This window comes from Monodon monoceros, unplaced genomic scaffold, assembly GCF_005190385.1.
Source record: "Monodon monoceros isolate NGI ecotype Baffin Bay Population unplaced genomic scaffold, NGI_Narwhal_1 Super_Scaffold_15, whole genome shotgun sequence".
Classification (NCBI taxonomy): Eukaryota; Metazoa; Chordata; class Mammalia; order Artiodactyla; family Monodontidae; genus Monodon; species Monodon monoceros.
In genome coordinates, this window is record NW_021703771.1 from 62,130,178 (window position 1) to 62,151,885 (window position 21,708).

Consider the following 21,708-nt stretch of genomic DNA (forward strand, 5'->3'; position numbering starts at 1 on the left):
AAAATGTTGGGCTCCCCTGGTGGCACAGTGGTTAAGAATCCACCTGCCAATGCAGGGGACACGGGTTCGATCCCTGGTCCGGGAAGATCCCACATGCCGTGGAGCAACTAAGTCTGTGCGCCACAACTACTGAGCCTGTGCTCTAGAGCCCACGAGCCACAACTACAGAGCCCGTATGCCACAACGACTGAAGCCCGTGCACCTAGAGCCTGTGCTCCACACCATAACAAAGAGTAGCCCCCACTCACCGCAACTAGAGAAAGCCTGTGCGCAGCAATGAAGACCCAATGCAGTCAATAAATAAATAAATAAATAAAATTTAAAAAACATTATCACTTAAAAAAAAAAAAAAGAAAATGTTCCTGTCCAAAATACCTAGATAAAATAAAATACTTTTATTGCCTAGCCAGGCTTATAAAGACTTCAAGGAGCTAGAGATTAAGAGGAAAAGGAACACTAAAGGGATAATCACAAGAAATGATGTCCCTGCAGCCCAAGTGGTGGGGATGAGGGCAGGGCTTTCAGACTTATTAATCTAGGGCAGAGGTTGGCAAACACTTTCTGTAAATGGCCAGATATTGAATATTTTCAGATTTGTGAGCCAAACGATCTCTGTGGCATTGACTCAACTCTGCCACTGTAAATAGCCCATTCAAATGGGCATGGTTTTATTCCAATAAGACTTTACTTACCAAGGGAAGTGGTGGGCTGGATTTGGTCTTTGGGCTCCAATTCACCAGTTCCTTATCTGAGACTTTGGTCTTAATGGTCATTGGGGACAGGAAATGAAGCCTTGTGCCTATGCAAGGTGAAGAGCTAAAACCAGGGTCCTTGAGGACTATAACATGGTGAGATGGTAGATTAGAAAAAAGTCAGCCCACTGCACTGAGAAACAAAAAGAAAGCTTATCTGTCTTAGACTAAGCTCTGAGTTGACAAAAACAAGTCTCCTCTGAATACTTCCAACCATTGGCCAATCCTCATGCTGTCTGAAGTTCACATTTACACTTATAATTAATACCCGTAATTGGTCTTGAGCCTGGGAAATCCCTGGAGTGACAACAGAAACAAAGCAAAACATTTACAAGGAAGACTCCCTTAATACAGGCTATGCAGGATTCTCACTGATAATGCACCACTGAAATTGAGCTCACAATCCAAAATTTTAAAATATATAATGAAACAATTCACCATCAGTGAGTGTTGGCTGATTTGATAAATATCAATCCCTAAAATTTCACAAAATAAAAGAAATTGAAACTCTAAAATAAGTACATTTAACATAAAGATATAAAATAAGAAATCCAAAACATGAGAAAAGGATAAGACACTCTAAAAAGGCCAGACAGATTTGAGACAGACTCAAACCTAACCTCCAGAAGTTGAGCCCTAAGTAGGAGAAATAAAAATAAATTCACACTCAGATATGATATAGGGAAACTACAAAATATGAAAGGCAAAGAGAAGATCATAAAAGAAAGCAGAGATAACAAGGACAAATTACCTACAAAGTAGGTAATCAGATTACTCGGTGAACTCTCTGAGGTATACACTCTCAACTTGAGAGACCACTGTCACAGGGGATGAGGAATATGGGGGCATACTGTTACCAGCTTGTTTATTTGTTTCCAATAGGTTTCCAGGCCTTGACAGAAGGCAATCAGGCTGTATGCTTTTGGGGAAAGCTATGCCCACATGCTAGGACGGGGTGAGCACTGGTCTCCCTGTTGTAGACCCTTCTTTGGCAGAGGAAAGAGGCCAAGCTTTGGAAGACAGGTGTCTACTTGCCCAGTGGCAACACTGTACCCAATGTACAATAGAGAATACTCCTAGCTACCTAATATATGGTTGAAGGTTGTCTTAGACCAGAGGAGAAAACTAGATATGTTTACAGGATGAGAGAATAGGAAACAGGGATCATTTAGCAATTTCCCCACACTAAGATAAAACTCCAGCAAAGAGGCAGTAAACATAGTCCAAAAATTCCACTTGAAGGAGTCCAAGTCTCTACACCCAACTCCTGCGGCCCGGACTTCCGCCATGCTGTACCATGCATGCTGGAACTCTACCAGCCAGGACCCAGGCTGGCAGGAGGCAGGAAAGGGACCATCACCAAAGTAGCTCATCTTCACCAGTGTGTCTATCAAAGGGACGGAAACCTGTACACTGAACCTAGTACTACCACCACCTTACATTATTATAATGCACTATAATTAAAAGAAAAAAAAACAGCTTTCAATAACATACCTCATTTGATGGTCATAATAAGCCTTTGTCATAGTAGGGAAGGTCTATGATTAGCTCCAATTTACAAATGATCAAAAGTATCTTCCACTGAAAGTATGTCAGAGCAGTGGTTTAAACCAGCTCATCAGGTTCCAGGTTTTCTGTTCCTTCTACTGCCAATGGTGAAGGAAAATCCTTTTACAGCATGAGAGCTGCATCTTAGTTCTTAGCTCTGGTTCCAAACACCAGTACTGTAAAGATGTTCCAGCACATTGTCAATATCCAATGAATACCCATTCACTTATTCAAGCATACAGTAGACATCTCTTGGCCATCTTAGACTCCATTCTTCCCTTTCCCTTACTCCCCACATCAAACTGATTGCCAAATGCCACCAGGTTAATCCTCACTGCTCTTGCCTCATTTCAGGCCTTCCTTGCTTCTGTACTAATTCTACAGACTCTTAATTGGCCTCCCTGTCTTCTCCTCTCTTGTTGCCCTGTTCCCTAATTCATTCTCCATTAAGTGGACAGTGAACTTACCAAAGTTCAAAGTTCCAAAGTGAGCTTTCCATGTTCATACCACTGCCTCTGCTTTATCTCTCTGCTTTCTGGATCAAATCCAAACTCCTTAGCCTGGCATCAATGCCCTTCAGGACCTTATTTCTGCCTCTGTGTCTAACCTTCTATCTCATCAGTGTCCCCCCAGGATTCCCAGGGAGGTTCCACAGATCTTTGTGCCTTTACACATATGCGTTTTCTACCTAGGTAATTCTGCCTTCAAAACAAGGAAGCTTTCTTGAACTGTCCACCTGACCCTCAAAAGCTGGGTTAGATTCTGGTCTGATATGCTTCCAAGGCCTTCTGCCCTCACTCGCTCACACCTTTTTCACTCTTCTGTTACCAAAATCTGCATTCCAGTCTGTACTCTGAGCTCTTTGAGAACAGGATTTTAATTTCTCTGTCCCTAGTCTTAGCCATATCTGGCTTGTAGTAGAGGCTCAGTGATTATTGGCTTAATTAATCAATCAGGCTATAAAAAAAATTAATGAGACCCTTTTTAAAAACCAGGTGCCAAAACATTTAATGTTGCTATCCATTTATTTTTGATTGAAAGGAGCTTTGCCACAGGGATACTTACTTAACATAGAGAAGAATATATAAGCCTTGATGAAACTGCTCAAGTTTTAGTTTCCCTAAGGAATGTAAAGCATCAACAGACTATTCCTTTTTAAAAAAACAATATTAAGTATAGAAGTTGACTCCTGTTAAATGATGTGGTCATGGTAAAAATCAGAAGGGCTTTCAATAAAACTGAAAACCGTTCCAATGGGTAGTTGCCCCTTGGTTTCTCCATCTTTTTTAACCCCTTTTTCCCATTCTCACAATATAGAGATATAAATTGAAAAAGCAGGCTTGAGAAAACTGCCCTGATCTACAAGAAGAGAGAATTATCTATGTGATGGCCAGAAAAAGTAGAACAGAGCATTGGCCAAAAGCCAAGGGAAGGCAGGGTCTGTCAAATGACAAGTAGGTAGAAAAAGGAAGGTGGGGACAAGGCGAATTCAGTATTTAAAAAAATAAAAATAAAATTACACTGCTTATATAGCTCGCATTCTATTTCTACGACAAAGGGCTAGCAACTCAGGCTGTTGCTGAGGGAGGCCACTGCATTCTGAGGCAGTGATGAGGACGCTTCTAGAATCAGCCCTCTCTTGTTGCCTGCCCACAACTGCCTAAACTGGCACTGGGAGGAGAATGAGCGTAGGAAGACAGTCCTGACAAGGCCAAACAACGAAGCGATGACTCACTTAGTCCTTGCACCGTCCAGGGATCCACAGTAAAACAGCCACCTTCTAAAAAGCCATGTACTTCCCCCGGCACTTAATTACCTTAGCTGAGTAGTCACCTCAAAAAGCCCAATGATAGCTTTGCTAATTTTCAGTCTATATCGCCTTAGTAATATGTAAATGCTGAAAACATTAATAACTACATGAATTCATTTCATAATTCATGAAAACATTAATGCTACTAATAGCATTAATAGAATAGGAAAAACGCTGCAGGTACAAATATCTAATGTCATAGCTCTCTCCTCCCTCAGATCTTTACTCAGACCTTCCCTTCTCAAGGAGCCTTCCCTGGCTTCCTTGTCTAAAATTATACACCCCGTTTCACTGTAACTTCCTAAATCCTTCCCTGCTTAATTTTTCTCCTTTATACTGATCATTATCAAATAGAGCATGTATTTCACTGATTTATTATCAGTCTCCCACTATACTGTAAGCTCAGTGAAGACAGGGATTTTCTGTATTTTGTTCTCTGCTGGATCCCCAGCACCTAGACAGTGCCTTCCACAGGCGTCCAATAAACATTTGTTGAGTGAACTGATAGAATCCACTTGGACCCACTAATGTGGTAACAAGATTATTTTAAGCTGAAAACATCTGAATAAATATAGCAGCTGCAGAAAAAGTCTTATCTAAACTTTTTTTGCTGACTTAAGCAAAGTCTCTCGAAAATACAGCTGCCATAATCCCCTCTCCAGGAGGTTTAGGACCACTTATACCTGGATAAGAAATTACTAAACCAAACCTTTTCAAAACTTTCAGTACCTTCCACTTGTTTCTCATTAGTTTCCCACCATGTTGCTTTCCCTTGAAGTCCTATTAAGAACTTTCCTTATTAAGACAAATAAACTCTTAACTCTAGTTGTTCAGGAATCACTTCTTCGCGTGTTCCCTCATACAGAAATAAACTTTGTCTTTTCTTCTGTAATCTGTCTTTCGTCAGTTAATCTGCAGGCTCCCAATTACTGAACCTGAGGTGGTAGAGGAAAAAGTTTTTTTTCTCACAACAGAGTAAATGAATGAGTAACAAACTGATATGCTTATCATATAACACCAGAAGTGATAGCTTTTCTCAGGCAGTGCAGTAACTGTGGATGTTCAACTTGAGATCTGTACAAAAACAGAAATAGGATGCCAAAGAAAAACAAACCAGTGTGCTACTGGATGACTCTGAATCGATTTAAATGAATTCTAAACCATCATTCACTGTTAATGTCTGTCTATGAGACAAATCAACAGAAGAAGAAACGGTAAGGTATTTCATCATCCGGCAGATGTTTGAGTGAAAGGAAAACATTCCTTTTATCTTGCTTGTCCCTAACCCATCCCACAAGGGGGCAACTTCCTCTCTATGCACCCTGGAAACTACATATAAACAGGTTCACAGGGCCAGCTGCTATGATTACCTGAGGCTTGTGTCAATCATATGCCCATTTTGATAAAACAGTGAGGTAAATATTACAAATGCATTAAAGAAAAAGGACGAGGAGGGGAAAAGGGAGGGAGAATATATGTATGTTTGGGAGAGGCATGAGGAGGAAGACAACATATTCTGTATTGAACACCAAAGTACCTCAGTAATTTATGGCTTTTTCAAGGAACTAAAAGAGAGAGGGTGAGAGAGAGAGAGAGAGAGAGAGAGAGAGAGAGAGAGAGAGAGAGATGAAGAGAATAGGTTGAGTGGCTTGATTATGGTATTCAGCTTGATTATGGACTTAACATTGATTAAACAATCTTCAAGCTCATTTCCCAGCATTTACTCTGCCCCCCTGCAATCCACATCCCCCTCCCCCCAGTTTGAGATATGGTTTAAACAGCTCTGGTTTTGTCACTCCCCAGCTTCAAACCCTTCTAAGCCTTCTGAATGAACTTCTGCTTGGATGCCTGACACCATGCAAGACTGTGGTGAAAAGGGAAAAAGAGCCACAGTCCAGCCTTGGGATGTAAACAGTCTGGTGCAGGCTACTGAATTACAAGGCAATGAGAAGAGCTAGGGCAGAGGAATGGGCAAAAATGTTGTAAGAGCAGAGAAAAGTGAGAAGGGGTGTTGAAAATGGTTCAAAAGTAAAAATGACCCTTGAGCTGGATCTCAAAAAATTAGGAAGCAGTCACCAAGTAGGACAAAGCAGAAAAAGCATGTGGAGTTGGACACCTGCATGTCAAGCCCAGAGGCAGGAACAGCCAGGCTGTCTGAATAATGGAAGGGAGTTCGGCATTGCTGGACCGCAGAGTGCGAAGGAAAGCTAAGTTACAGCCAGGGAGGTAAGAATGTTCTATGGTGTGGAAATCTTCTACAAAGAGTAGCATCAAAGCTTTTTCATTTTAATTTTTAAATTTTTTTAATACCATTTGCAGCGACATGGATGGACCTAGAGATCATCATACTGAGTGAAGTAAGTCAGAGAGAGAAAGACAAATATCATATAATATCGCTTATATGTGGAATCTAAAAAAATGGTACAAATGAACTGATTTACAAAACAGAAATAGAGTCACAGATGTAGAAAACAAACGTATGGTTACCGGGGGGAACGGGGCGGTGGGGGGAGGAGGGATAAATTGGGGGATTGGGATTGACATATACACACTAGTATATATAGAATAGATAACTAATAAGGGTCTATTGAATAGCATGGGGAACTCTATTCAGTACTCTGTAATGATCCATATGGGAATAGAATCTAAAAAAGAGTGGCTATATGTGTATGTATAACTGACTCACTTTACTGTACAGCAGAAACTAACACAACATTGTAAATTAACTGTACTCCAATTTAAAAAATTAAAAAAAAAAACAAAACAAAACTTTTTAATTAGGGGAGTCACCGGATTAAATCTGCCTGAGAGATCTCTCCAGTGATGGCAGGGACAGTGTATTGATGGCAGGAGAGATATCAGGCCGCATGAGAGATGCTGAGGACCTGAGATGGGGGACTGATGGAATGGGGTGAAGGGACTGGAGAAAATGCTGGGGGTGAGGCTGGAGCAGAAGTTGCTCTGAGGTGTCTGGCTTGGGTAACAGTGTAGATGCCCTTGTTCTTAGTGAAGCTATGAAAGGCTGGGGGAACAAAAACAGGGACCACAGCTGATAAGTGTTAGAACTCTCGCAGTTAACTGTAATTCATTGTTCAGTGATTCAATATAAATTTATTAATACATTAAACTATTTAAGATATGGGTTCATAACCCTTCCATTTCAAAAGACAGCCTTGAATCAAAAAACATGGCCTTGAATCAAAAGAAGTTGTTTCTCTTTCTGTTTAAAAACAGAAAAGTCCACTGAAAGTGGTATTGAGCTATATTTAAAAGACCTGGTACAGTTTATACTAACCTTGAAAATTATAAAAAATGTGAGCTAGGAAAGGACATTTAAGATCTTCTTGTTCGACTCTCATGTAAGGAATGATATCATCTTAACCCAGCAGGAGTAAGAATTTTGTCCAAAGTTATAAAACTGGCTACTGGCAAAGTCCGAGCCAGAACCCAAGACCACTGACCCCAGCACAAGGATCTTACTAGAGCAGAGTCCAATATGATCAGTTGGAGGAGGGGTCTGACCATGACCCGAAGGAGGCTGAATCCCTCCCACAACTATAATGCTTCAAAGAAACCTTAGTTTTTTAAATCAAAAAGAAAAGTAAATCTTAACTTGGGCTTAGAATAAGAAGTTTTTCAAACACCAGGAAGTCTAAGGATTAGCTTCAAATTTGTGGTTTATGGAACCACATTAATAGTTAATGTTTGCCAAATGCTGATGCCACCCCAAGTGAAGTTAAAAACTTTTTAAAAGCATCTGATCTTTCCAACATTTTAATTTTGTTTTGGGCCAAGGTACCCAAAGGCTTCAGGAATAATTGGCACATGTATTGAAACAATTTTAATTCTATCTCAAATGAAGGTAAAGACCAGAAAATAATTATTCTGCATATAAATCTCCAAAGGAATCCTTCTTGTTTATACTATAAAGAATGGGAAGAGGAGGAATTATTTTTGCTATGTCATTGATGGGCTGAAGTGTGAGTTCAGTTTGTGGTAATGAAATTAAGGAATTCATTTTAATCAAATATTTAGAATACTGAAAAAATAATGTTAGTCGAGAATGTTGAAAATAGCTAAGAAATGTGATCAAGGGTATAATGGAGTTATCATAAGTTATGTAAAAATATAAGTTAAGGTTAGTTAATAACTCATATTGTATAGGTGTTCTGGCTACAAAGGGACATTCCGTGAGAGGGAGAGCCAAGATGGATTTCATCATCTTCACAGCCCAGCACATCACCGTATCCATTCATTAATGTTATGCTAACAGAACACCCAAGACTACAACATCAGCAATGTCACTAGTGGCAAAATGGCAAACTAAGCCAAAATATTACTTCAATACTTAAAACAGGTACTCTTGAATTCACTGTATAGACTATACAGTCCACTGGGAATACTGCAGAAGTCATTCTATGTCATAGACTTTAAATTATTCTGATAGAATGCAAAGGACAGAAGTAGACAAGTGTTTTTCTAACATTAAAAGGATAATGGGACTTCCCTGGTGGCGCAGTGGTTAAGTCTCTGTGCTCCCAGAGCAGGGGGCCCGGGTTCGATCCCTGGTCAGGGAACTAGATCCCACATGCATGCCGTAACTGACAGTTCATATGCCACAGCTAAGGAGCCCGCAAGCCGCAACTAAGACCTGACACAACCAAATAAAAATAAATAAATAATTTTTTTTAAAGGAATAGTATACCTGTGCTTTCTTGAGAAGTATGAGTTAGGAGCACTTTGATGAATCGGAGAGTACTATGGTATGAGATGATTTTTGTAAGGTCAGCAGACCTACTAAAACCCTCTGGATATTCCTAGGAAGAAACCTGAGCACTTTCCTCCATCTTTGGCTGGTGAGTGTTCTCAGCGTTTGCAGGAGAACTGTCTGATCAAGAAGGGTGTCTTACAAAATCCACCCCATTTAGTACCACTGCACACAGATCAGGAGATCTTGACCCTGGATCTTCTTGACAGCTCTCTGAAAAGTGATCTACCTACCCCTTTTACATTATAGGAGACTGAGTCTTAGGAAAATCAGCTGGCCAGATTCACCACAAATTCTAAGGCAATTAAAGCCATGTTATGCAATGCATAGGGTTAAATGAGTTTCTAAAGCAGAGTCTCTCAACTGTTGATTCAATCAATTATGAAGACCAAGCTTGTCTAACATGGCTACCATAGCCTGTCTGTGCTATGTGTATTTTTGGTAAGATGGATTTAGTTTTTCAAAGAAGGGTATGAAATAAAGGATAGCTATCACTGTTATTGCTTTTGTAAACCCAGCAATTTATGATATTGTAAAGTAACTTTATGGATTTTCAAATCTATCCACTTGCTAATTTATTACTAATGGAACTGTTTCATTTTCATTTTCTTTGTTAACTTTTACCCTGGCAGTTGCTATGTATCAAGTGATTCTAAATTTAACCCAAATAAAAACAGAGATAATGAGGTGCAGTCAAAAGAGCACTGATGTAGAAATCAAGAGATCTAGTTCCTACCCACAATCACTTAAATAAGAAAATGTAACAGTGCAAAATATAAAGCATAACAAATAAGAAGTATTGTCTATTACTTCTGCAGACAGCAAGCTAGTGCGTGGGGAAGATTTCTTTTTTCCAAATTATGTCTATCATCTTTTTATAACTTAAATGAAAGAGGCTTAGGCTTAGCCAGGAATATCAAAAGCTACACAACTGCTAGAGAAGTATAGAACTTAACTACAGGCAGAATTAACAATTGGTTATTATATTTAAATTCCCCTCGATTGTTACCCTACAACTTCAACGCTTACCTAAAACTTCTAGCCTACAAGATGACATTATCCAAGTGACCTAATACACTAGGTATACCAGTCAGGTTGGTGTTCTAGTTTCTTCAATTTCAGTTTAACATTAGAAATGTAATTTTCAATATTGCTTGGATTCAGAATTCGGTCCCAAGTCATACACTGGGAAAGGCTTGGAGAAAACAGAGGCCCACTACCATGCCTGGAGAAGTGTCAACCTTCAGACACTGAAGATGCTCAAGTGCGAGAGTCAGCCCTCTTGAAAGTCCCCAGCACTGTCCTCACTGTGGTGGAAGGCTGTGCTATACACAGCAGAAAGACATGATGGAGAAAATGGACACAGTCGAAAAATTGGTGTCTGCAGTGTACTCTATCTAGGAGGCACAAGGAAAAGCACTACGGTCAGAGCAACAGCACTTGGGTGATTGTTATCACCTCCTCTCTTTTTTTTTTTGGGGGGGGGGTACGTGGGCCTCTCACCACTGTGGCCTCTCCCGCCGCGGAGCACAGGCTCCAGACGCGCAGGCTCAGCGGCCATGGCTCACGGGCCCAGCCGCTCCGTGGCATGTGGGATCTTCCCGGACCGGGGCACGAACCCGCGTCCCCTGCATCGGCAGGCGGACTCTCAACCACTGCACCACCAGGGAAGCCCTCACCTCCTCTCTTTATTCTGTTAATCTTCCATTGTTTCAGGTTCTCTGCATAAGCATAAGAATGAGGACCGCAAACGGTTCTATCACTCAGAATTTTCACTGAATTTTGCTTGTCTGAATTGCAACATAACTCAGAGGAGAATAAAAAATGTGTAAGGGCACTGTGACTCTTGCATTGAGGGTTATCAACACCCTCAAAGATAAAGCATAGTTACTCACATCAGAGTAAGATACAAAAAACTCAGTATTCCTGACTAAGAGTTCTCCAATGTTTGCTTTTTAGCCCTTTTTAACCAAAGGAATTCTAGAAGCTGCTTTTAAACATTAAGGGAAAGCTTACAGACTCTGGCTGAGCTCTCTACCCTTTGTCACTACTCACGAAGTGCGCGCAAGCGCGCGCGCACGCACACACACACACACACACACACACACACACACACACCCCTTTCCCTCAGTAAAGCTTTAAATAGTTCATTCTAAAAAATTAGCCACAGAGAAATTTAGTAAAATGAACTCAGAAACCAAAGTCGTTACCTCCAGGGAGTCACCTTCACAATCTCCTTCCTCTGTATTTCTCCCCTTCTCTTCGGTAATGGTGTTCACCATTTCAAAAAACCTGCAATGAAAATTGGTATGTGGTCACTCGTAATACATAAGATATTACATATAAGCAAGCACATTTCAAAGTGACTTCAGAGCAAAACAAATGGGACCTAGAAGAGTCAGGCAATAAACAAAATATCAGCATCAGTGCGAAAAATAGGAGTTTTCATATTTTTGGTAGGATTTGCCGGAAATTTCTGACCTAATGCCTCAAGTAATAGTAACATGATATGTTATAGAATTAGAACAGTAAGGCTAGACAAGGTCACAGAAATGTTAAGAATGTGGACTTGAATATCATACCAAGGTTGCTAGTATTTGCATGATTTGGGGCGGAGGTGGAGAAACCTCTCTGAGCCTCGCTCTTTAATTATAAATGGGGAATATGAGTACCTATCTTACAGGTTGTTGTGAAGGTGACTTGAGGTAATACTTGTAAAGTGCTCAGCACAGGGCACTCATTAAATATGAGCTATTATTGTTTTGCTGCTGTTAATATTACTATTTTTAATGGGACACAACAAAAATACCCAGATTCTGGAATAGTGTCTCTAAATTCTGAGCTGACTCTGCGACACAGTGTTGGCCACTACATTTGATCTCAGTTACTGAATCTTCTGCCTGAGCACCTCAGTGTCATACATGTGGGGTCCCATATATACAGTCTGCAAAATACTGATGGAATCAGGAACGGCTAGCTTGTATGTTTGTGACAGAAGCCACCTTTCTGTTGGTGGCAAACATTTTCTTCAGGAACTATTCTTGTAAAGTTCCTTTTTTTTTTTCTTCCTAGAGGTCATTTCAGAGCTCCCCCCCCCCAAAATTATGGGAAGAAACAGATCTTCCCTCTGCAACGCGAGCTGTGTCTATCCATTCAGAAGGGATGCTAATGGTTTCTAGCCCAGAGGTGGAGCAAGGGAGGCACCGTGAACAGGGGCTGATGATCTCACAGGCAGGTGATGCTGTGCACTGCCAGCCCAAGGGAAGAGCAGGTTACTGTGTGACAAGAAAAGTTTCCCTATCACAACTCAGAACCTTTATGCTATCTCTGTACCTATGAGATAATAGAAAATAAATATTGGTCTCTGCCCCCAGGTTCTGGCACAGAACTCCTAAAACCCTTGTAAGTGACAAGAACACTACGAGCATCTCTTGTGTTCTAATATTTGTCTAAGACCCCATCTCTAAAATAGGGCTCCTAAAACCTTTGTAAATTCCTAAGTGATACAGAACCAGGAGCATCTTTTGTTCTAATGAAGCAACTCTGGGTGGACTCCTGGATGGGGCTGGTCAAGACCAAGCCACGATTAGAAGCTTGGAATTTTCAGCTTCACTCCCCCACCTTCCTCCAGAGAGGGGAGAGGGGCTGGAAATGGAGTTAATAATTGTTCATGCTTACATGAGGAAGCCTCCATAAAATCCCAATAGTAGGGGGTTCAGAGAGCTTCTGGGTTGGTGGACATACCCATATAGGGAGGGTGATGCCCCCCAACTCCACAGGGACAGAAGCTGCTGCACTGGGGACCCTCCCAGACCTCACCATAGACATCGCTTCATCTGGCTGTTCATCTGTCCCATGTCCTTTAATAAACTGGTAAATGTAAGTAAGTGTTTCCCTGAGTTCTGTGAGCCTCTCTAGCAAATTAATCGAACCCAAGAAGGGGGTCGCTGGAACCTCTGATCTATAGCTGGTATATCTAAAGCACAGGTGATAATCTGGGCTTGTGACTGGTATCTGAAGTCAGGGGAAGAGATGGTCTTATGGGAATGAGCCTTTAACCTGTGGGATCTCACTCTATCTCCAGGTAGACTGAGTTCAATTGTAGGTGTCACAGAGAATTGCTTGTTGTGGGGTAAAACCTCCACACATCTGGGGACCAGAAATGTCAGAAATAAAGTGTTTTGTGTGAGGAATAAAGGAGACATGAAGGAAAGAAACACAGTAGGGAAGAACTGGTTTTTTTTCCTACACAGGAAGGAAAAAACCTTTTCTTATACAGTACCTCTTATCATTCATCCATCCATCCATCCATCCAACAAATACTCATCAAGTTTCCACTAGGATAAAAAACTGTTCTGGCCTTTGGGAATATGACAATGAACAAAATAGACAAAGTCCATTATGGAGTTGGAAGCCTCTCTATGGAGTCTGCGTGTGATGCCTAGTTCCTCACTCTTCCTTTCTCTATATATACATTCTTTGGAGGTTAAAGACAAGAAAAGAAAATCCCAAACCTGATCAGAATGATGGTATGCTCCGATGAAGATTACATATCCTGATGAGTTACAGACGAAAGCAAGTTCAACCAAAAGGAAGAACATGAAAGACCTAAACAAATTCTAGGTTTAAAGATAGACTTTAAGATTTGGGGTAAAGATTTCCATCAGCTACTCACACAAAAATTTTCAACACCAACTTTTCTAAATAGAATATAACACTTCTAGTGGGGTGGGAGTACAGTGTAATTTTTAGATGCTTGGATTCTGGAGTAACATGTGCCCGGTTCAAATCCCGGGTTTTATGCTTTTTGGCTATATATGATTATAGGCTAGTTAAACTCTCCAAGACTCTACTTTTTTTTTTTTTTACTCTTTTCAACAAAAATATTAATATTACCTACCTAATAAATTTTATTTGAAGATTAAAATAGATATGAGGTCTGAGGTCAGTACTCCATAAATCTTAGCTATAATTATCACTGAAACAAATGAAGAGCCTTGAGAATTCAAGTGTAAGTAGAAAAGTCGACCATACATGTGCTAGGAATTCTCTCTTATTTCCAAGTCATTTTACTACACATTTTACAATAATAAAGATAAAACTTTAGCTAAGAATCTTAAATTAAACATACATATTTTTGTTACCAAGATAAAAATGATTGACTGTATATTGTAGCTAGCATATCAATCATTTATAATGGGGTCAAACAGTGATTATTTGAAAGAACCACCTCAGCAAAATCTTAAGTCCAAGCTGGCTTTTACCTGCACGTTGGTGTCTAAATTGTCACGCACTTCTATAGGTCCCCACAATTAGTCACTGTGTTCTAAGGGACCAGGAAGTACTTAGTTATTAGCCCAAGACAAATATACCCAGGGAGGTTAACCCAAATATACAATGCAGTCCATGGATTTTTGGATTATCTTTTATGGGTGTAGATTACATCACTGGCTCTTAGCTCAAGTTGTTCCTCCACCTAAAAATCCAATATAATTCGTCGAGGGTCGGGCTCAGGCACTTTCTAGAGCCCACCAGTTGATTCTAATATGAACCAGAGTTAGGAGCCACTGTTGCGGACGATGGTGAGATTATTCGAAAGAATTCAAGAATGAAAATTTTGGTAATCACAAAATACATGAGCACTTTAAAAATGAGTCATAATACTTGGCAACTAACTGGTAAATTTGGTTAATGTTTTGTCTAAGGAAAAATAAATTACAACTAAGAAAAAGGTTCATTTATTAAAGAAAGTTCCCCAAATTCTCAGTTAAACATGCCACATAATTATAAGATATCAGTGCAAATGAAATATTTATATAAGCACATGGCCATGAATTCTTTACAGGAGCTACATGTTCATTCATTAATTAAAAATAATGATCAGGTAAGAACAGTCTTTTTCACACATAAACAGTGACTAATACGTACTTTTTACAATGAAGTTCTGTACAGAAATAGATTTGGAAATCATCAGAATTGTGAAGCACATAAAGAAAACAGCATCGTTCTTCAAATTTAGAAATACTGAAACAAACAAAGAATTATTCACAGTAATCTCAATACTTCCATGTACTGTAATGAAAAATAAATACTTTTTATATTCAGTCCCAATTATGATATCAGTGTTGTTTATACCAAAATGTTATAAATAGCACTTTAAAAAGTGACATTCCCTGTACCACAACACTAAAATTATTTAATACTCTGAGCATTATCCTCCTGCTTGTATCTGCAGATAATGTTGCTCTGGGGTGTTGTAGGCACACAAGCCATGTGTCCTACAACTTAGCATGGGGAAGGGGTCTTGCCTGCTGTAGCACTGAACTGTGTGCTTGAAAGAAAAGCGTAAATATCAACTGGCTTAGTGACCTTGGTGATTCTGGTTCCGTAAGATGTGTCGAACAATAAAATGCTTCCGAAGCTAGGAAGGCAATGTGTGGAGGCAGGTAAAGCACCTCATTATTGTAGAGATTATAAAGGAGTGAAGAAATATGAAACAGCACTTGGTTTGGACTCAGCAAGTCCTTTACTTTACAGAAATTGAAACAATTTTGAGTTTACCAGTCAGGCCACGCTATTTTTTTTTTTTTTTTTTTTTTTTTTTTTTGCGGTACGCGGGCCTCTCACTGTTGTGGCCTCTCCTGTTGCGGAGCACAGGCTCCGGACGCGCAGGCTCAGCGGCCATGGCTCACGGGCCCAGCCGCTCCAAGGTATGTGGGATCTTCCCGGACCGGGGCATGAACCCGTGTCCCCTGCATCGGCAGGCGGACTCTCAACCACTGCGCCACCAGGGAAGCCCCCAGGCCATGCTCTTTTATGCCAAGGGTTGGCAACTATTTTCTGTAACAGGTCAGAGAGTAAATATATCAAGCTTTGTAGGCCACACTACTCAGTTTTGCTGTTGGAGCAGCCTTAGGCAATACATAAATGAATGAACACAGCTGAGTTCCAATAAAACTTTATTTACAAAAACAGGCAGCGGGCTGTATTTGGCCTGTGGGCTATAGTTCTCCAATCCCTATTTTATGCCTCTGCATCTGCTGTTCCTTCCATTTGGAATGCACATCATTTTTGACTTTTGAAAGACATTCTATTTACCATTTAAGGCCCACCTTAGACCTTACCCTCTCTCCCTTCACTACTTCTACCTGAAACAGAAAGACTTCCTCTTGCCCCTCTGGTCTTTGAACATATGTCTGTTAATCTCACACTGTACTATCATTAGTTGTTAAATGTGTGCTGCTCTGCTGGGCTGTGAGTGCTTCAAGAGCAGAGTTCATGTCTTAGTCCTTTGTGTATCCTTAGCAGAACAGGACTCAACATTTGACAGATAGCTGGTGCTCAGTAAATGCCCATTGAACGAGCTGAACAAGTCCTAGGCCGATGCAAGACAAACTGCTGACAGCTGGATTTTCTTCTATAGTTTGTCTTCTATTTATAGAGGAGGAAGTCAAGAAAAGTTAGCTCTCTTTGAAGTCACACACTGGAACTCAAGTTTCTCAACATATAAACCAACAGTAGCTGCATATAATCATTCCATGCTGATAAAGTGAAATTTTTGTTTACCATACTTTCCTAGATGGATGGCTTAAAAAGGCAGTAATAAGTAATGAGTGTCTTGCTAATGACTGGTCTTAAAAATTAAATATTAAGAGAGTAATGCTTTATTTGAGAAGGCATGGATTGGAAAGATATATATTGAGTCAGTCTGGCCTGTTTCTGTTCACATCATTCATGAGGTAACAGGTGTTTTTACCAGGCAAACTCCAATTATCAGTGACCCAGACGACTCTGCCAGTTCATATGCTCCAACAAAACCAATTACTATTATGCCAAAAGCAACAGAGTATTGTATAACTGGCATGCAGAAATCTGATTTTTCTCATTTCTGTTTATATGGGGCACACAGTAGTAAACACAACTAATTTGGTTTGAAATTTGCAAGAGTTGGTGTCTCATAAACTTCTGTAGAACAAGTATGTAAACATTTAACCAGTGGCTCTTGATTCTGAAATAAATCTCATTTCTAAACCCCAGGAATTGGCATTATGATGGCAATGTCAGAACTGAAGGGAGCCACTGTAACCTCAAGAACACTTCCTTAACGGTGACCTCAGGAAAAGTCGTAGAAAAATGAATTCCCATAATCTCACCATATTAATATTAGCTACAGGACACAATCTGGCAGATGATATGTATGTTTTCAATACATCTAAGGAGAGATTAGTTCCTGGGATACCAAAAGACCAGAAAAACCATCCTCTAACATAAACCCAGCTAGAGAGGACCCCACACAGCTCACTTTTATCCTCATCTTGACTCTGGTCCACAGTTCACATTTATCTCACTGTCACCACATTTTAAGTAGGTGACAAGTGCAAGTGCAGAGTCAGTTCAAACAGTGAAGGTTTTGTTGCAAATTTTTTGTAATGGAGATAAAGAGTCTGAAGAAGGCTGAGCATTTTCATCAACAGAAGGATTCTTGAAGTTCTTTGCCTTTTTAAATCATGACTACAAGTCCTATCCAAGACATTCACACTCTAGAAAAACGTCTTCTAAGTAAACAAAATGCACCAAGGAAACTTACCTCACTCCCCTGACAGAAGAAGCACTAAAATTCCACTCATGTATACCTTTCTAGAACACAGGGGAAGAACAACAACAACAAAGGTTGAGTCATCCAAATGAAAATAACATAACAGTAATTTTGTTTTATTACTTTTTAAAAATATACACAGAGTCATTTTTCCTAGTGCATAATTCTCCACGGACGAACTGTCTGGATGGAAACTGCAGTTCACTCTCAAGCCACAAGGGTGATATTTACTCTACTTAATAATTTCTGTACTTCAGTAAAACAGCTTCCAAGAGAACCTAGGAGAATTAGTCTTATTAAATTCTAAAGCTTGATTTTTAGCAGATTAACATAATAACTGTATAGCCTGAAATTTTCAAGTAAAAAACCCAGTGATCAAGGTCATTCAATTATAGTTGAGCGATATTTCTTTTCTGAGAAAGAAAAACATTAATTTGAATAAAATCTCTTCAAGGTTTAAAGATAATTACTTCTGAATTATCTTTAGTTACATTTTCTAACTAAAATGGTGGTTCTATTTCTTTAGAAAATAGTTCAGCAAGTACGTATGTGTGTAGACACATGTATACGGTGTCCATCGTTGCTACAATGTGTTGTTACCTAATTTATGCAAAAGTCAATATGCTAATAAAGTTTAAACATAAGACATTTAATTATCATATGATAAACATGGATGATTTACAGGACCAAGATGAAAAAAAAATGTGGGAATTTATTTTTTGAGTTTATTACTAAATCTGAGTTAAAACTAGTATTAAATTCATATGTCTCTAAATTAAATAAATGACAAGCTAGATGGCATTCCCTATAAAAATATTTGTGACAATATATTGAATAGAATTAATAACAAATATTTTTATGGAAATAAAGGAGTTGATACATGTATGGTAGTTAATTCTGTATTGTATTATTTTGTAGTCAATTCTGATTGCAGTTCAAATACTGTATTGTAGTCAATTTTGATTGCAGTTCAATTCTGTAAATGTAAAACAACCAGGGAAACAAGCTCTTATCCACCCACTTAAAATACTGCCAGAGGCTGAGGTCTTGGCTGGGCTAGTGAAATGGGTAATGAAGCCCATGGCTCTGAGATGGCCCAGAACTCTCCTTTTGGCCAAAGCAACTCAAAAAGCCATAACTTATATCCATAGCGCCTAGTTCTTTGCTAGGACCATGCAACTTAAAAATAGATCCTTTCAAATCCGAAGTAGATTTACTAAAAAACTACTTTCAATGCACATCAGTCAGGTCATGGGGATGTGACCTGAATTAACACAGAGCAAATGCTGCTGTGCACGAGGCCCAGAGAGGGCAGAGACCACAGAAAGGTACTCATGGAATGCGGCTTTCTTAACAGGAGTACAGAGGGACTTAAATTAAGATAGCAGCCTGCAGCTTCAGCTGGTAATTTGGAAAGTCGCTTCTAAATCCTGTCGGCCTCAGGTGACCTTCTAAAAATATGTGACCCAAGAGCTGCAGCTGTTACCTGCACACTCCTTGCACACAATGCCACCTTATCCGCAGAGCCTGCAACTGAGCTGCTTTCTAAGGCCATCCCCAGGATCAGGAGGTGGCGGTGAGTGCGGAGCGGGCAGGGCAGTGTATAAACCTGCGACGGAACACAGCAACTGACAAACACCTGCAAGACAGCCCTGGTAAAATCTATCCTCCATCAGCCCTGTTCTGGGAACAGCCGAGGAGAGATTTCCCAGATTGACTGGGCTGGTTTTGTAGGAAAGAAGTAGAGCATTTTCAGAATTTTAGATTCCTGGAAGGTTGTGAGTGCTGCCAGGAAATGTTCCATTTCAGTGGTGCAAAGCCCAGGGCCTGAGATGGAGTGATCTGGGAGGAGGAGTCCTCTCTCCCCACCTCCCTTGCCTCTCACCACAGAGAGGCGCTGGTGAGCTATAAAAGCCAACAGGTAAGGTAAAAGTCTTCTGGGTCCGTGTGGGAATCAGGGGAAAAGGGCGGAGCAGAGGCAGAACTGGAGTGATAATTAACCCCAACAAGCCCCAAACCAACACTCAACCTAATCCAGCCAGCACAAGCACCAATTTCTTGAAACTGGTTAGCCTCAGATCCTATGCCCCAGCTAGGGCAAGAATGAAGACAAGGAATTAATACTGAGCTAAGATGGCAGGAATTCCTGTGGCAGACACTGCTGGCTCCCCAGGCGACAGCCATTCCCGTCCTTCTTTGCTAAGAAAAAATGAATTTTGTTCAGGTTCAGGTGGCAAGGTTTAGGGACAGTGAAATTGATTCCCTAAATCGGCCATGGTAAGCCCATTTCCCTTGCTGGTGATTGCCTTAGGCATGGACGTGTGATGTAACTTTTGGTCCAGGGGAAAGGCCCTAACCTTCTTTGGATGCTGTCCACATGAAGTGATGCTTGGAGTTGCTACTTAAGACCACAAGAGAAAAAACAAGAGCACATAGAGAAGCCAACCAGAATTCTGACACTGTTAAGCCACTGAAATTACCCCCAGAATGATCCACCTCAGAAGTTCTTGTAATATGGGACAATGTTTCCTTATTACTTAAGCCACTTTTAGTTGGGAATTTTGTAGTTAAAAACTTCCTTGATGGATGAGAGCATCATATCATCAAAATCTAGAATCTGGGATTAATATATTCCCCTAAGAAATTTCCTGGGTCTTCTCTGAGTGGCCACTGGTTGGAGCTGGAGTGAGGGAGGGGAGTCAACACTAAGTCCTCCATTGGGACCCTGCTACCTTGGCCTGACAAGCCACCAGATACGCCAGGAGTGCTTAGCTTCAAACCTCAGAGGAGGGGAATTCTAAATAACAACGATTTAAAATATCTTGCAAATAACTTCTCTCTTCCTCATTCCAGGTTTTTCTTTCATGTATTCATGAAGACTTTCTTCAAGCACCAACTTACTTTAAGCAGCAACCAGGGAGAGCTGTTAAAGGACTGGGATTTCAATTAATCTGCCCCTGACCATAGAGTAACTCTCAAAGACTCCCTGAACTCTTGGGACTTGGTATAATGACCTTAAAGTTTTGAAAATTGCAATATAAAGTATATACTAGCTCGTATAACTGTTCATCCCACATTTTAGAATGAAAATACTGAGAGAGGGAGTAGAGAAATAAATATGATAAGTGAAAAGCAACACTCTGTTGTTACACTTTCAGAGGAAAAAAATTAAACATTCCATGACCAAAAACTCCACTTCCTGTTTAACAGTAAGACCTATAAAACCTGTTGCTTATCTGTTATTTAATTATAGCCATTATAGTTGCTTTAAACTAATAAAATAATAACAAAGTTATCTTCATTGCTTGTCCTCATTCCAGTTATATCACTTCTATTTTAAAAAACAGAGAAAATGGTAGTGGTAATGAACACATTATGGATAGAACTAGGGTTTGCAAAGAAACTGACAAAAATTTAAAATGGAAACAGATTGATTTAAGAAAGCTTACATTTTTGAACAGGGACTATTTTTAGCACTAAAGGTAATAGGCAGTGGGGACAATGCAAATGTAATATTTCTTGATCAAAAGATGGTAAAAATGGAAGCAGGACAATTCACAGACTAAATCTATAAATCTTCTTAATGTACTAATTTATATCCTAATATACTTCTTAGCATAATATAAAAATTGTCTCTACAATTGTCACAAAACATAAGAGAATCAAAACAAGGCTAACTGTATTGAACATAGAACCTCCAGAAAAAGAAAATAATGACAACTGGAAATAGTACTCTTTTTCCAAAAATTTCTGGCTTACTTTCTCTTCTTTTTCTGTCTTCCAAATAACTTCTGGCTCTCCTCTCACTCTCAGGGTCTGGCTAATCGCTAATTCCTTTAGCCCCATTCGGTTTCCAAGTGTCCTTGGATAACCTTGCTCTTCCCAATCAAGCTTCTGAAAATCTCTCCCAGATAATAACGTTCATGTCTCTAACCTCTCTTGGTTTTGTAGTTTCAAGTGGATGGCTACTCTACTTCTGCTTATGAGAACATGTATGCATATAATTTAAAATAATGTAAATAAGACACTGTGTACTTTAAAACAAGGTTAATGAGATGCATATAAATATATTAGTCATTATCAATTTCGTCATGATGGCACGACTCCAAGTGGAGTAGAGACTGGAGGTTCCAAGGACCCCCTCCTTCAGTTCAATTAATTTACCAGAGCCGCTGTCCCCTCCCTGGAGGTCAGGGGTGTGGGGATGAAAGTTCCAATCCTCTAATCACCTGGT

General features: G+C 39.9%; 1 protein-coding gene across 5 annotated transcripts in view; it reads right to left on the reverse strand.

Annotated features, from left to right (window-relative positions):
* Window positions 1–21,708, reverse strand: part of MAP3K5 (mitogen-activated protein kinase kinase kinase 5) — a 207,597-nt gene that overhangs the window by 52,734 nt on the left and 133,155 nt on the right. For all 5 annotated transcript variants that reach the window (XM_029223390.1, XM_029223393.1, XM_029223392.1 and 2 more), the window contains 3 exons: window positions 17,466–17,515; window positions 14,807–14,902; window positions 11,089–11,170 (listed from right to left, as the gene is read on the reverse strand). In XM_029223390.1, the coding sequence (XP_029079223.1) occupies window positions 11,089–11,170; window positions 14,807–14,902; window positions 17,466–17,515 (228 nt within the window). The remainder of the gene's footprint in view (window positions 1–11,088; window positions 11,171–14,806; window positions 14,903–17,465; window positions 17,516–21,708) is intronic.